Genomic DNA, 15447 nt, shown 5'->3' with positions numbered 1-15447 from the left:
AAACTGCAATTATTTAGAAACTTAACTCTCCCCAAAATTACAAAAATAAAGGACATTATCTATAAAATTATACAAGTAGATTTTTTTAAAAAATCATGTAGAACTTAAAAGCCATCATAATGAAAACTCAAAATATAAAATAATAATATAATGTTCTAGGGTACAGTATGTGCCAAGCACTGTTTTAAGTGCCAACACTATTTTAAGTGCCTTACTCTTATGAACTAATTTTACCCTCACAGTCCTGGGGTAGCTCCATTTTATACAAGGGAGAGCTAGACACAAGGAAACTAAATGACTTACTGAGGATCACCTATCTAAGAAAGTGGAAGAGTCAGGATTTGAACCTAGAATACCAGGAACAAAAATCTATGCTCATGGGACTTACCTGGTGGTCCACTGGTTAAGACTCAGTGCTTCAAATGCAGGGGACACACACTCAATCTCTGGCTGCAGAACTAAGGTTCTACATCTTGTGCTGTGGCCCAAAAGAAATCTATGCACTTAACTACTACATTATATCACTGCTTCTAAAAATAAGAATAGAAGGAAACTTCCTAAACCCAATAGAAAATTTATCAGAAACCAACAACAAAGTAGCAGTAATGAGACTTCCAGAGGTATATGCAGAAATCGATGAGGGCTTTTTACATGATATTCTATGAAGATATACGATCTATATTTAGAAGTTTCTAGTCTGGTGGGAGGCCAGAGGGAGAGAAGATTGTGCCCAATTTAAGAATGGTTCAGTTAGAAAGCTGAGTTTTTAAAAGGTATTTATTAAATTACTACCATAAGAAAATCATTATCTATGTACTTAAATATTATATCCAACCTCAAAGAGTCTATAATATGTTGGCATCAACATACACACATATACAGTAGGTTGAGAATAATTTACAAGGTCATTTAACAACAGTTGTACATACACCACCAGCTAACTCAAAGTACTGAAGTCCAATGAGTAGAAGTTTAACATGAATGGAGAAGTATTTGAAGAGAGTCTTTCAAGATGAGTTGGATCTGGCAGGTTCTGAGGGACACAGATTAGCAAAGGAAATGAAAAAAAGACTTTCTAGACGGGGAACATAACTGGTGAGGGACCATATTAGAGTAGGAGTTTAAAAAGTAGATAAAGAGGTAAAAAAAATAGTACATAAAGAGGGCCATAGCTACGAGAAAGAGTGAATCAGTATCTTGGAGAATGACTTTATGTAAATGGTAAAAGGGAGGAAATGAAACAGAAAAAGGAAATATCTCGGTCCTAGAGAAACAAACATTCTGATTTGGGGATGAGTAACTACGAAATGAGATAGATGTTTAAACAGTAGTTGGGAAGGACTGCACCATTATTCCCTCTCCTACCTCCATGATTGGCAGACAACCTTAGGGATGGTCCACTTTGATTAGTGGTTGAAAGCAGAGAACAGAGTGAACATACTCATTATATAGAAACCTTAACCAAAGTTCCTTGCTGTCTTAGAGAGTTATGTCTTAAGAAACAGATCGAGCCAGACCTGAGTGCTTCTCTCCAGTGTGAGTTCGCTGGTGGTGATTGAAAGTAGAACGCTGACTGAAGGCTTTCCCACACTCAATACATTCATAGGGTTTCTCTCCAGTATGAACTCTCTGGTGTACAATGAGCTGTGAACTGTCACTAAAAGCTTTCTCACAATCTTTGCATTTATAGGGTTTTTCCCCAGTATGGGTTCTCTGATGTACCATAAGACTGGAGCTATAACTGAAGACCTTTCCACATTCATTACATTCATAAGGTTTTTCACCAGTGTGTATTCTCTGATGAATAATAAGGTGTGAATTTTGATTAAAGGATTTTCCACACTCTTTGCATTTATATGGCTTTTCACCGGTGTGAAGTCGCTGATGTCGAATGAGACATTTACTCAGACTGAATGCTTTACCACACTCATTACATTCAAAAGGTTTTTCTCCAGTATGAATTCGCTCATGGTCAACAAGTTGAGAGTTCTGATTGAAGGCTTTCCCACACTCACTGCATTTGTATGGTTTTTCCCCAGTGTGGAGGCTCTGATGTCGAATAAGACATTTACTCCGACTGAAGGCCTTGCCACATTCACTACACTCATAAGGCTTCTCCCCAGTGTGGATTCTCTGATGGTCAGTAAGATTTCTGTTAGAACAGAAAGCTTTCCCACATTCATCACACTTGTAAGGTTTCTTACCAGTATGAAGTACCTGATGGCGGATAAGGCTTTTATTCCGAATGAAGGTCTCCCCACACTCGTTGCATTCATATGGCTTCTCCCCACTATGAGTTCTCTGGTGGTCAATGAGTTGGGAACTCTGGGTGAAAGCCTTTGCACATTCATTACATTTATATGGTTTCTCCCCATAATGGAGTCTCTGGTGTTGAATGAGATGGGAGCTGTGGCGATAGGTCTTTCCACAATCACTGCATTCATAAGGTTTTTCCCCTGTATGGATTCTGAGGTGGACAATGAGCTGAGAGGTCTGCCTAAAGGCTTTGCCACACTCAGTACACTCATATGGTTTCTCTCCAGTGTGGATTCTCTGATGCCCAATGAGGTGTGAACTCCGATTAAAAGCTTTACCACATTCATCACAGTGATACAATTTCTGTCCCTTCAGAACTCCCTGATATTCTGAGAGACTAGAGGACAGATCTGGATGTCCCCCAAGTTCCTTATACTCATCATATTGATCCTCTGTGGATTTCTTTTTATCCTCCTGTGTTATCTTTAAGAAATCACTTTCCAGTCTGGTTCCTTCATCTGAGGGTTGAACTTCTAGATTCTCTAAAGCCTCTTTATTGGCAGTCCCAGCTTCTTGTCCTGTAGGAATCACTCCATAGAACACCCCTAAGGTCCTGTCAGATGACTTCAGTTCTTCAGAAATGTCCTGCTTTGGAGGCAACTGTGAATGCACCATCCTGTTCTCATTTGCTGCCAAGTCAGAAGAAAACAACTGTCATTCACTTCTTGTCCTATTGGGGAAACGGAACTATCAGGAGCCTACGTAGCTAACAAAAAATTCACATTGAGGGTAAGGAATGAGGAGACACATTGAGAACAGGAGAAAAACAGGAAATGGCTCAAATTTTTCTTCAAGTACAGAAAAACAAAGAGGGGAAGTTGGACCATAGAGGAGGGAGGAAGCAGAGCTATCGGAACAGAGGCATGTGGAGCCAGCACAGCCAGGGGGGTAGCCAATTGAAAGGCAAGAAATCAGACTGTAAAGCACAGTGTGATCTCCCAGAAGTCACTCAGATGTGGTTTCTCCTTAGTAAAATGATGAATTATCGGGTCCACTCCAACCATGACACTATATGGCCCCACAGTTCACAGTAAAGATGTTGAGGAGAGTGGTGGCAAATACATCAAACCAAATATGAGAAATGATGTGGGCAAACATGAGAGTTGAAGGGAAATGTATATTACAAGGGTATGATCAGGAAAAAGTGTACAAAAAAGGACTGATTCTGGAGTAACAGGACAGGGACAAGGTGTGGAGAAGCCACAAGTAGAGAAACACTGAGGAAAAGTGTTAAGGGGAGAGCAGAGCTCTAAAACTGGGGACCTCCTAGTCCCTGGAACACTGGACTGGTAGGTGCAGTACTACACATAAAATTAAGAATGGCATCAATAACTTGAAATATAAATCAAACATGTCTTTGGTATCTTGATAATCAGGGATCATGGGAAAATAAGCAATAAATATTTGCTTTTAAATTTTAGGATTTTTTAATATAATAGCTAGAAGAAGGCAGAGCAATCATGGTTAATAGTTTAATACAAAAAATGTTGGTTCCTTTCACTCACATTGACATCAGGGCTATAAATCTTCAAGTTCTTTAGTGTGTACAAGTTACAGATGTCTGAATCCCTGACTTCTAAGTCCACTCTCTTCAGAGTAGGCTACTGTTTCAGACCTGTCAACCCTAGAACCTCCCCTGACAACAGGTACTTCCTGGAAGCAGCTGTGCCCAATTATTTCTGAAGGGGAACCCGAGGCAAACATGTTTTGTGCCAAGCAACTCAGCTCATCCCAGGACGGACAACAGGTGACTGGACCACAACCAAACACCAGACCCAAGTATAGCTTATCTGCAGAGTAGTCACCAGCTCCAGGTAGTCTGGAACAAAGTTCTGCTCAAACAAAGATGATATTTAATTATGAACTGAAAGTAGGAAACAAAGGAAATTAGAAGTAGGAGCTCAAGTTGAAATGATCTATGGAGAAAAAAATCCATCAGGAGCCACAGTAACCAGAACATATGAGGAAACAGAAAGGCTAATTAAGGAGCTCAGAGAAACAAAAAACATTCAGAGTGAAGAGAACGGGTATCAGTGACAACTGGCATCAGATACATGGGGTGCTGCTATCTGAAGATAATGGCATGAAAACCCTTTCACTTCTGCTGCGAGGCTCCTCGGCTCCCACAAGGCTTTCTTTCCCAAAGTCTGGTCTAGTTGGTCGGTCTGCTCAGGGTTTCCATTCCTTCAGCCTTATTGTAAGTAACTTAGCTCATAACTGACAGTAATTGAGTGGCTCTCTATTCCGTCCAAATACAAATTCTAATTAAACCAGCCCAGCTTAATTAATAAGTGAAGAAAATGTTAATAATAATTATAGTGGGTGTTGATGTAGAGAAATTCATTTTATTATTCTCCACACTTTGTCTCTTTATATTTTTGTAATTTAAAAGAATAAGAACATAGCAAAGAGGGCCGACTCTAAATTACTGGGGAGCAGAGTCATTACCCAATGGGCCCAAGCTGTGGCAGTTTTCCAGCATGATGTTCTGGTACAGGGCTCTCTGGCTGAGTGCTGCACCTTTCCACTTCTGAGTATAGTTCACAGACAGGAACTCCAACTCTGCAGCCTCCCGGAATGACAAGCTTTTACTGCTCAGGGACATTCCCAGCCTAATGGGCCAAGTCATCAGGGTTACCAAGAGCACAGGATTGGGTATCTGGTGGCCAAAGGGGTGGGGAGACAGAGGGAAGCTAGGAGGACACATTAATAAAAGGACAAGTTCAAGGTAAGATACAGTCCATGAACTCAGTGGACAGGACCAGCTCCAGGGGAAGCAGTTAGGTGGAGAAGCCACAGGAGCAGGCTCAGAATGGGCCAGAGCCCCGGAGATGAGGCCTTGCTACTCCTGGGTCACAGACGTGGAACTCAGGAAGCTCACCTGGGGCCTGACCATCCGAAGCACAGTTGCCGCTGCTTGGTCTCCTAAGTTCCCCACCTGGGGAAAGGCAGGCACCAGGGAAGCACCCTGAGCTGAGGGAGGAAAGAAATCTCTGAGTGGGACCAGCCCTGCTCTTGTCTCCAGTGAGGAGGTCTGTATCCCAATAAATGGATTCAAGAGAACCCAGGCAGCTCCACATACACTGCCCTCACACCTACTCCATAAAGGTGTTATCCATGTAAGCTGTGAACTTTCCCTGGAGATGCAGAAGGTCCCTGGTCAAACAGAGCTGCCAGCTCCTTCCAGCCCTCTCTCTGCCATGCTAGGCAGGAAGCTACACTTCTGACCACCTTCTCTCCTGCATGGCTTTCCCAGCAGCAGCCTTCTTGTCCTCCCCCTACCTCTCTGCTCCTTACACTGTGGGGCCTCTTTCTTCATTTGCCCATTCCTCAAGGATGCTGCAGGCACTTAGGCCTCAGAGTGCCTCTCTTCCCTCTGTCAGAGATCTTATGGCTCCCATTTTCTAATGCTGCTCTGAAGTTCTCCGTTCTCTGAGACCCCTACCACAAGTCTCCAGCTGCCTATCTGGACATTTCATTTGGGTGTCCCAGAAGACCTTAAGTTCACTGTTTAAAATTCATGCTTCCATGAATTTTGCTCAGTGATTCCAAACATCATCTAAAACCTACTAATCCCCCCTCCTCCTTTCCATTGTCTCATGGATTTTTCCTTCAAATGTGTGTCACATCTATCACTTTTCATTCCACCCAAACCCGCTCAGGCAATTACTTCTGTTCTGTGACACTAGCCTCCTCCTAAGGCTCCCAGCCACTGGGCTCCTCACTCACAGTGCTCATGTGCCACATAATCCTTCTGGAATATTGTTTTCTAACACTTCACCTACCCCACAAATCTTCCCAGGCTCCACCCAAAGGCCCTACACAAGCAGAACCCAGGATCCCAGATAAATCCCTCCTGACCATACCTCAATGTGGTCCAAGGAACTCCCAACTTAGCGAGCCTTTGCTTTACACTCTGCTCTGGCACTGACCACCTCTCTCCCCCCTTCTAATCCCTTCCCCACTTTTCACTGTTCAATCCCTCTGCCATGAAACATCCTCCAGCCACTCCAACCCACAATGATTTTGCTCACTGTTTACAATGCCTACATGGCTCGTCTGTGATGGCCTCAAATGCCTAGGGACTGATATCACTCAGATATATCTTATGAGGTTGCCCCTTCTCGCACTTAGGACTGACCCTCTGGCAACTAGACAACAAGCTCTTTATAAGTATCGATGGTGTAGTACATCTCTCTGGTCCTCAACAGTGTCTTTGCATTAGAGGTGCTTGATAAAAATGCACTAAATACATAAATGATTGGAGAATAAGCAAAACGAATGAAGTCACCAGGGAAGAAAGACACAGGGCAGGGTGATAAGGGGCCAATGGGGTGGGAGATGGGAGATGAAGGAAAGGAAGACTCCAAAGGAGAGAAAGGAAGAATGACTGAAGGCCAGAGCCAGGGAGGTGAGTACCAGAGTGCCCACTGGAGAGGTGGTGGTGTGCCCCAGGATCACGAGGAGGCTCCAGGTGGGCTCCGGGGGCTGAACCTTCACTGTGGGGTGAGGTAGGAGATTCCTGTGTTGCACCCAAGGCTGTCTTCTCTTCAGAATGCATCTCCTGTTCCCGCCCTGGAGCTGAAACCTAGAGACAAGGAAATAAAATTGGGTCCAAAACAGCATTCATGAAGGTACAGAATCTAAGACCTCTAGAAAGCACCCCCAAGAGAGGAAGTCAGGAAAAGAAGAGCCAGAGGGTCCTTCTAGCCCTACCAGGTTAGCCAAGTGGGAGAATACTGTCCAAGTAGGATCTACAGCTTGCAGTCCTACTTGCCATCCCTCTGTTGCCCCTCTTGGCAGGAACCTCAGGATCAGATTATAGAACTATTTCCACTCTGGGCCAGTGCTTCAGACACACATGTGCTCATGAAGAACCACCTAGAAAAAGGAGTCAGCACAGTAACCCTGTATGCTCCCAAGGGCCTTAACCTGCAGAACAGATCAATCAGAAGTACCAAGGAAGTAAAAACTGATAGGTGTGTGTACCTGTATGTGCACAAATTATGCTACCAAGGCTGACACCTGGAGCAGTATCCCAATACAGCAGCTGACAAATCTTAGCTTTTCCAACTTCTCTCAGCAAAAGTATCTCGTCTTCAGAGAGACCATGCCAGACCATGCTGATAAAGCAAGGACAGTCATTCTTTCTCTCAAATAACCTGATAATATTTTCTATGGTACATATTAATTTTTAATTGCCTTATTTATTACTTTATTGTCTATTTCTCTGCCAGTGAAATATAAGCTTTCTGGGGGAGAGAACTCTGTCTTGATTAGGCATTCCTAGAACAAAGCTTAGCCCAATGGTGACATTATGCTGAATGCCTTCCTCTCGATATTTTGCCGTCGTCCCCTTCTCCTCCCACCTTCAATCTTTCCCAGCATCAGGGTCTTTTCTAGTGAGTCAGTTTTTCGCATAAGGTGGCCAAAGTATTGGGAATTTCAGCTTCAGCATCAGTCCTTCCAGTGAATATTCAGGACTGATTTCCTTTAGGATGGACTGATTGGATCTCCTTGCTATCCATGGGACTCTCAAGAGTCTTCTTCAACCCCACAATTCAAAAGCATCAATTCTTCAGCACTCAGCTTTCTTTATAGTGCAACTCTCACATCCATACATGACTACTGGAAAAACCATAGCTTTGACTAGACAGACCTTAGCTGGCAAAGCAATGTCTCTGCTTTTTAATATGCTGTCTAGGGAAAACTCAACATTCAGGAAACTACAATCATGGTATCCGGTCCATCACTTCATGGCAAATAGATGGGCAAACAGTGGAAACAGTGGCTGACTTTATTTTTTTGGGCTCCAAAATCACTGCAGATGGTGACTGCAGCCATGAAATTAAAAGACGCTTGCACCTTGGAAGGAAAGTTATGATCAACCTAGGCAGCATATTAAAAAGCAGAGGCAAAATAAAATAAAAATAAATAAAAAGCAGAGGCATTACTTTGACAACAAAGGTCTGTCTAGTCAAAGCTTTGGTTTTTCCAGTAGTCAAGTATGGATGTGAGAGCTGAACTATAGAGAAAGCTAAGCGCCAAAGAATTCATGCTTTTGAACTGTGGTGATGGAGAAGACTCTTGAGAGTCCCTTGGACTGCAAGGAGATCCAACCAGTCCATCCTAAAGGAAATCAGTCCTGAATATTCACTGGAAGGACTGATGTTGAAGCTGAAACTCCAATACTTTGGCCACCTGATTTGAAGAACTGACTCACTAGAAAAAACCCTGATGCTGGGAAAGAAGGAAGGCGGGAGAAGGGGACAAAAGAGGATGAGATGAGATGGTTGGAAGGCATCACTGACTCAATGGACATGAGTTTGAGCAAGCTCTGGGAGTTGGTGATGGACAGGGAAGCCTGGTGTGCTGCAGTCCATGGGGTTGCAAAGAGTCGGACACAACTGAGCGACTGAACTGACTGACTGACCTGTAAACTTGGTTTTTAGGAACTTCTGTGATGGTCAAGAATCTGCCTTGCAATGCAGGGGACATGGGTTTGATCCCTGCTCTGAGAAGATTCCACATGCCTTGGAGTAAGTAAGCCTGTGTGCCACAACTATTGAGCCTGCATGCCTAGAGCTCATGCTCTGCAACAAAACAAGTCACCGCAATGAAAAACCCATGCACTGCAAGTAGAGGGTGGCCTCTGCTCACCGCAACTAGAGAAAGCCTGCAAGCAGCAACAAAGATCCAGCGCAGCCAAAATAAAAAAAAAAAACACTTGGTTTTCAGTATGTACTACCTCTCTCCAAAAATTTATGTAAGAAGTCAAACAGGAAAAAAAAAAATTAAAAAAAAAAGTCAAATAGGATCAGTTAACACCAGTCTTTAGAGACCTTGAGACTATCTCAGTACAGACCTTTTATTTCTAATCCTTGCTTGTTGTCATCAAACCAGTTCCTCATAATCTCATGGTTACTACTTTTACCAGCATTTGGAGCAGAAAACCTAAAATATCTAAATAAATCACATTTTAAAAACCTGAAATATAGTTGATTTGCAATGCCATGTTAGTTTCAGATGTACAGCAAAGTAATTCAGTTATACATGTTACACACATTCATTCTCAAATTCTTTTCTCATTTAGGTTATTACAGAATATTGAGTAGAGTTCCTTGTGCTATATAGTAGGTCCTTGTTGGTTATCTTCAATCATATTTATAAGCTCACTCATTCTGGCAGGTACATAGTACAGCATAAGCTGAGAGTAACTTCTTCAACAAAGTACACTGGATTTGCCCTCTTGGGTTACATCTGCTGAGAAGTGAGGGGGCTCTCTCCTTCAGTGTGTATCTCTCCAATGAAATGGTAGGTCCAAGAGGCTCCTTGGGGCCTGTGGTTCCCCATCTCTCCACTGGATGGTTCTTATCAATGGGACTTAGCACTCTTAAACACAGCAGCTGTGGGTACTGGCAGAAAACGGAACTTAACTGCACTGTGATAACACAACCTTGTAACTCACTGATAATTAAATCCTGATAAAGTTCCTATTCATTCCCTAGGACTCATAGGGGTCCTTTTTTCGCAGGCCATGAAAACCCCATTCCAATTTTCATCCCAATAGCATTCCACAGCAACACATTAGGGGAAAGGCAGTGGCTTAGAATATAGGAACTGGAAAATCCTGGTCCCAAACACATGGACAAAGGGAATGTTTAAAGAGTCAGACACAACTGAGCAATTAACACAAACACACACACACTATCTCTGTCATCTTACACACACTAGCTCTGTCATCTTAGATAAGCCAATTAACCTCCCTGTACTTGCATCGCTTGTCAAATGGAGATGATCACTATTTGTGCTACTATTTGGAAGCTTGCTAGGAACACAAATTAAAACAGATATAAAGCATTTTGTAAACTGCGTGATTCTGCAATCCAGCAGGGATGTCCCTACAACCCTCTCTGGCCCGTGTACACACATGCAGATGCTCACTCACCCCTGCTAATCAAAATGACATCCTGTCATCTCCTCCTGGCAAACTTTCATGAAAAAGCCTCTGTTTTTTTTTTTTCCATTTAGTCAAAAAAACACTTTCTGAGTTCAGGCTAAGTGAGATAGCCCTGTTCTCATGTTTTCATGTAGAAAAACTTAAACTGATAACAGCGGCAGAGTAAGAAATGGAGTCCAAAGATCTCACTTCTAGGTTAGAGCCCCATGAGTGTTCAGTGGCCCTGTCAACTGTTAGTCATTCTTTTGGGTTTGTGACTCAGTCATCTTTTTTCTGAGGTTCCCTGGATAAAAGACAGTATTTTTTTAAATTAAAAAATTATTATTTATCTGGCTGCATGAGGCATCTTTTAGTCGTGACATGTAAATTCTTAGTTATGGCATGTGGGATCTATTTCCCTGTTCAGGGAACCTGAACCTGGGCCCCCTGCATTGGAAGCATGGCATCTAAACCTCTAGATGACCAGGGAAGTCCCATGTGACAGTTTTAATGGAGGGGACATTCTCTTATGCTTAAGCAAAAGGCAGAAGATAGGGAAATCTTCTTTCTACATTCCTCACTAAATGGCACTCTAAACATTTCCACAACCACTTGTCCTTGACTATGGTTGGGCCAAGGTGCCCTCTAGACTCTGCTGATAATTAACTTATTCTTGTGTTTACTTGTTTATGGGCTTCCCTGGTGGCTCAGACAGTAAAGAATCCACCTGCAATGCAGGAGACCTGAGTTCGATCCCTGGGTCGGGAAGATCCCGGGGAGAAGAGAATGGAAACCCACTTTAGTATTCTTGCCTGGATAATTCCAAGGACAGAGAAGTCTGGTGGGCTACAGTCCATGGGGACGCAAAGAGATGAACACAACCGAGCGATTTTCACTTACTTGTATACCCAAGGAAATAATGATTGAACAATGGATTTGATACTGTCAAAGCATTCAGACTTTTGGAAAAAGGTCTAACCCTAGGACTCTAATCAACTGGAATTGATTTTCTAGGCCCAGACATATAATTGTCTCTGAAAAAGCACTGAATATGGCCCCGCCCCCGCCCGCTGTGCGCGCGCTGGCCGGGCAGCATGGCGGCGGCGGGCGCCCAAAAAAAAAAAAAAGAAAAAAGAAAAAGCACTGAATAGAATGCTGTACTGGATACCTGGGAAATTTCACATACTGCTTTTCCCTGATAAAGCACAAAGGAGGAAATGTAGAGGGGACCCTAATCCATCCTGCTCAATTACAAGAGAAGCAACTGAAGACTCATCAGGAAGAACTGATTATCCACAGTGTGATTGTCTTTTGATGTCTGTTTAGCTCTAATCTAGGTGTTACTGTGATGATACTTTATATAAGTGATGGAAACTCATAATCAGTTTAAGTAAAGGAGGTTATCTTAGATAGTCTGGATGGGCTTGATTTAAACAGTAGCAAGGTCTTAAAATCAGAAATGAAGGTTCCATGAAGAAGGAATTCTTTCTGTGGACAGCTGCTTCAGCCTGTGAGTGACAGTTCTAGCCTAACTTTCTGACAACCTGCCTTGCAAATTCCTGACTAGACTCACAAGGTCCCATAGTGACATACGTCACTTTCTAGCAACAGACATATGCACTGGGTTGACTAAAAAGTTCATCTGGGTTTTTCCATAACATGGTAAAACCCAAGCAAACTTTTTTGGCCAACCCAATATATAATTTCCTACTGGTTTCGTTCCTCTGGCTGAATTCTGACTGATACACATGGTCACTGAGCTAGTTAGCTCTATGATCCTAGGAGTCAGCGCTCACACTGTTATGATACTGGTGACTTCTCCAAGTTTTCCCTTCATTTGCATTACCTTGACTTAAAACTTGAAAGAATTCTAGGAAATAGGGAAAATCAAAATTAGAATTAAAGAAGCAGAAAGATGCCAGTTGGGTTTGGAAAGCTACAAAGGAAAAAAAAATGATGCTGAAGCCCAGACCTGTCACATCTCATAAAGAACCTGACAGGCAGGAAAAGAGCCCGTTAACTCTGAGAAGTCCAAGGAAGTAATGAGAAACTTCTCAAATGAGGGATCATGTTATCAGCACATCTTCAGGGCTACTTCTCCCTGACGTGCTTCCCTATTCTAACCAGTGTGCAGATCCTGTGTGTCAGGAGCACTGTGCAGCACTCCAGGCTTAAGCTAGGTTTACAACAGAGTATTTCGCAAAGCAATTCACAGAACTTGGCTGGGCCCTGCATTTTAAGGCTGGGAGCACAAAGACTCTTTGTAAAAAAAAGGGCGGGGGGCACTGGCTCAGGAATCCTAACGGGAAACCAGTTTAGAGACTATGGAATAGAGAACGCCTATTCCTAGGCTACCCCAAGCAGTAGAGAACAGTTCCAGATGCCAACCTAGATTCAGTTGCTCACCTCTCCTGGTCCACTGACGTGTCTCTGGAAGTCCTCCACCACAGCCACAGCCTCCTCACCACTCTCAGGGTGATGCATCTGCACCCAGGTCTGGAGTTCCCCAGGCAGGATGCTCAGGAATTGCTCCAGCACCAGCAGCTCCAGGATCTGCTCCTTGGTGTGCACCTCTGGCATCAACCACCAGCGGCATAGCTCCCGGAGCCGGCTCAGTGCCTCCTGTGGCCCAGACATCTCGTGATAACATAACTGCCTAAAGTGGAGTCGGAAAATTTCACAGACGGGAAGGTGATTCTTTTGGAGACTGCAGCCGTGCCCCCAGGTCTGGCTCCCTGGCTCCTGTTTCATGGTCAGGCAGCCCTCCTGTCTCTGGAGAACAGCACCCCTGGGGAAGAGGCCTGAAGTTCCCCTGCCTTGGGTAGCCATTGTGACACCAAAGAGAAGCTTGTTGCAGTTGCGGTTTATGTCCAATTAAAATGATGGTCTGTAATTCAGGTCTCAGAAGCTATTGTCAGATTTGAGGATATAGGGTGATGGGCATGTCACCTACAGAAACATCAAGAAAGAAATCAGATTCCTCAGAGCGTTCAGCCTTAGGCTGGTGACAGACCCTCTAGTTAATGCAAACCTTCATGGGGGGAAAAAAGAGCATAACCAAAGCAGACTCTCTAAGCATCTCTCCAAGTGACTTCCTTTTTTAAAGTTTCAGTGGTTTCCATCACCTAACTACAGGAAAGATTGAGGGCAGGAGGAGAAGGGGACTACAGAGGATGAGATGGTTGGATGGCATCACCGACTCAATGGACATGGGATTGGGTGGACTCCAGGAGTTGGTGATGGACAGGGAGGCCTGGCAGTTCATGGGGTTGCAAACAGTTGGACACGACTGAGTGACTGAACTGAACTGAACTACAGGGTAAAACCTAAAATTCTATGCCCAGCATTCACAACCTAGTCTCAGGCCTCTGTTCCGGCCACCCACCCTACCACTTTCCCCAGGTACCCAAACTGAAATACTGCAATGATCTCCAAATGTGGGATGTGCAGGATAACACAAAAGGTGTATTTAAAAAATAGTAAGCTATTATTTAACTATTTAGTAGCTGTGTTACAATGTGCATTGTAGAACAGTACATTTTTTTGATTTACAAATAAACCTATGTTGGAAATGCTTGCTCAAAAGACTTCTGCACTTCTCTTTTGTGATAGAGATAACCATAAAGAAAGGTAGGGACTAAAGCTCTAGAAACACAGCTATAAGCCACACATACTGTCTCTTTGGATTTTTCTTCTTCTGATACTTTTGACAAACACCTATTCCTCTGGCATGATCCATATCAAATGACATTTTCTCCTAAAGGCATTCCTGATTGCCTCATCCAGGAAGGAGATCTGGGAGCCTCCCTTTCTGTATTTCTAACACACTGTAATTTAACTATTTTATCTATAACTCACCACTCACACCCCCCAAACTGCTGGATGGCCACAAAAGGAAAGGAACACAATGGAGTCAGAAATATCAGACCCTTTTCCACTCATCCCACCTCCCCTAGCAAGCTTTGCTGATCTCTCCAGGCGTTAATTGTGACGACTGCCTCAGTGAACCCACAGTACCTTTTTCATTCACACCTCTGCTAGAACACTTTTTACACTGTGTTTATGACTTACACTGCTGCCTCCTCCACTTTCTGGGAGGATTCAAAGAGCAGAGCTGGTTCCCTGTCATCTTTGTACATGTGCGTGTACTCGGGATACTGAGGCACATATCTATCTGGGAAACGAATGAATGATACTGAAGTTGGGGGTGGGGCGACTTTTATCAGTTTACATATTATAAAATTCTGAAAATCAGCACCGTGGTGTTAATTAGGGCATCTGTGCTACACGTCCAAAGTCACCATGCATCTTGGTAACCTGAGTAAACTAACTCTCTCCAGGCCTCGACTTCTTTAAAAATAAAAGACAGACGTAAAAATCTGTGACTCTGCTCTGAGATCCCACACACAAAGAAAGTTAAGGCCACTTTCCTACTTCCCTTAGAGCTCTTTCAACCTCTTATCGGGACTTTTATGTCTCCTTCATAAAAGTCATACTTCACGTTTAAAATTCCGACTAGGTCTGACCCACTTCTGATGCTTCGAACTGTTGTTTCCCGGAGCAAGGCTGGGGAAACATCTAACTACATGCGCGTTCAACCAGGCTTATGCTGCGCCGCTCACCTGGCCACGTCTGCCCTGCTCATCGCTGTGCACGCAGGTGCCGGGCTCTGTGTCAGGCACAGCTGGTCGGGGCACTGGGACAAAGAGGCTGCTCTACATCTGGCGCCTTCTGAGCGTCATCGGGACCGCGCTGCCGACCACGGGGGAGAAGAGGGTCGGGCCGCCGTCGCCAACCTGGGAAGTGGGCGGCCGCAGTTCCGGCCGAGCAGCCCCAGCTCAGCGGCCCTGGCTTTGGTAACACTTCCCTCCCCGTCCCAGGCCCGCTCACCGGGGCACCGCGGCGGCGACCCCCGAGCGCCAGACACTGCAGTGGCCAGCAGAAGCAAAAACAATGGCCGAGCCGGAAGCAAGAGAAGCGCCACTTCCGGTCCTCCCCTGCAGGATCCCGGAAGTCTCCATCGAGAAGGTTGGGCACGCGCGCCCCCTCAGCCAGAGAGCTGGTTGCACCTTGGTGCAGGAACCACCCACAGCGACGGGGGCGGGGGTGGGGCCGGGGTCTCAACTGAGGCGTTAGTAGGCTCACGTGTTCTGAGTCTGGCGACCCTGACGCACACCAGATTTGCCCCTTTG

General features: G+C 44.3%; 1 protein-coding gene across 4 annotated transcripts; it reads right to left on the bottom strand.

Annotated features, from left to right (window-relative positions):
• Positions 1–759: 759 nt before the first annotated feature.
• Positions 760–15237, bottom strand: ZKSCAN7 (zinc finger with KRAB and SCAN domains 7). Of its 4 annotated transcripts, XM_043885221.1 has the most exons (6): positions 14878–15237; positions 12662–13204; positions 6736–6904; positions 5174–5289; positions 4765–4876; positions 760–2945 (listed from the first exon to the last, which is right to left on the bottom strand). In XM_043885221.1, the coding sequence occupies exons 2-6, from the start codon at positions 13082–13084 to the stop codon at positions 1495–1497; spliced, it is 2271 nt and encodes a 756-aa protein (XP_043741156.1). In that variant the 5' UTR covers positions 13085–13204; positions 14878–15237; the 3' UTR covers positions 760–1494. The 4 variants fall into 4 exon arrangements, with proteins under 4 accessions (XP_043741156.1, XP_043741153.1, XP_043741155.1 ...); XM_043885218.1 differs by lacking the exons at positions 4765–4876; positions 5174–5289; XM_043885220.1 differs by lacking the exons at positions 4765–4876; positions 5174–5289 and having other exon boundaries at positions 12662–12911.
• Between the last annotated feature and the right edge of the window lie 210 nt (positions 15238–15447).

Source organism: Cervus elaphus, chromosome 24, assembly GCF_910594005.1.
Source record: "Cervus elaphus chromosome 24, mCerEla1.1, whole genome shotgun sequence".
In the NCBI taxonomy this organism is placed as follows: domain Eukaryota; kingdom Metazoa; phylum Chordata; class Mammalia; order Artiodactyla; family Cervidae; genus Cervus; species Cervus elaphus.
Note: the sequence above shows the minus strand (reverse complement) of the source record. Positions and strands in the feature narration are given on the sequence as shown.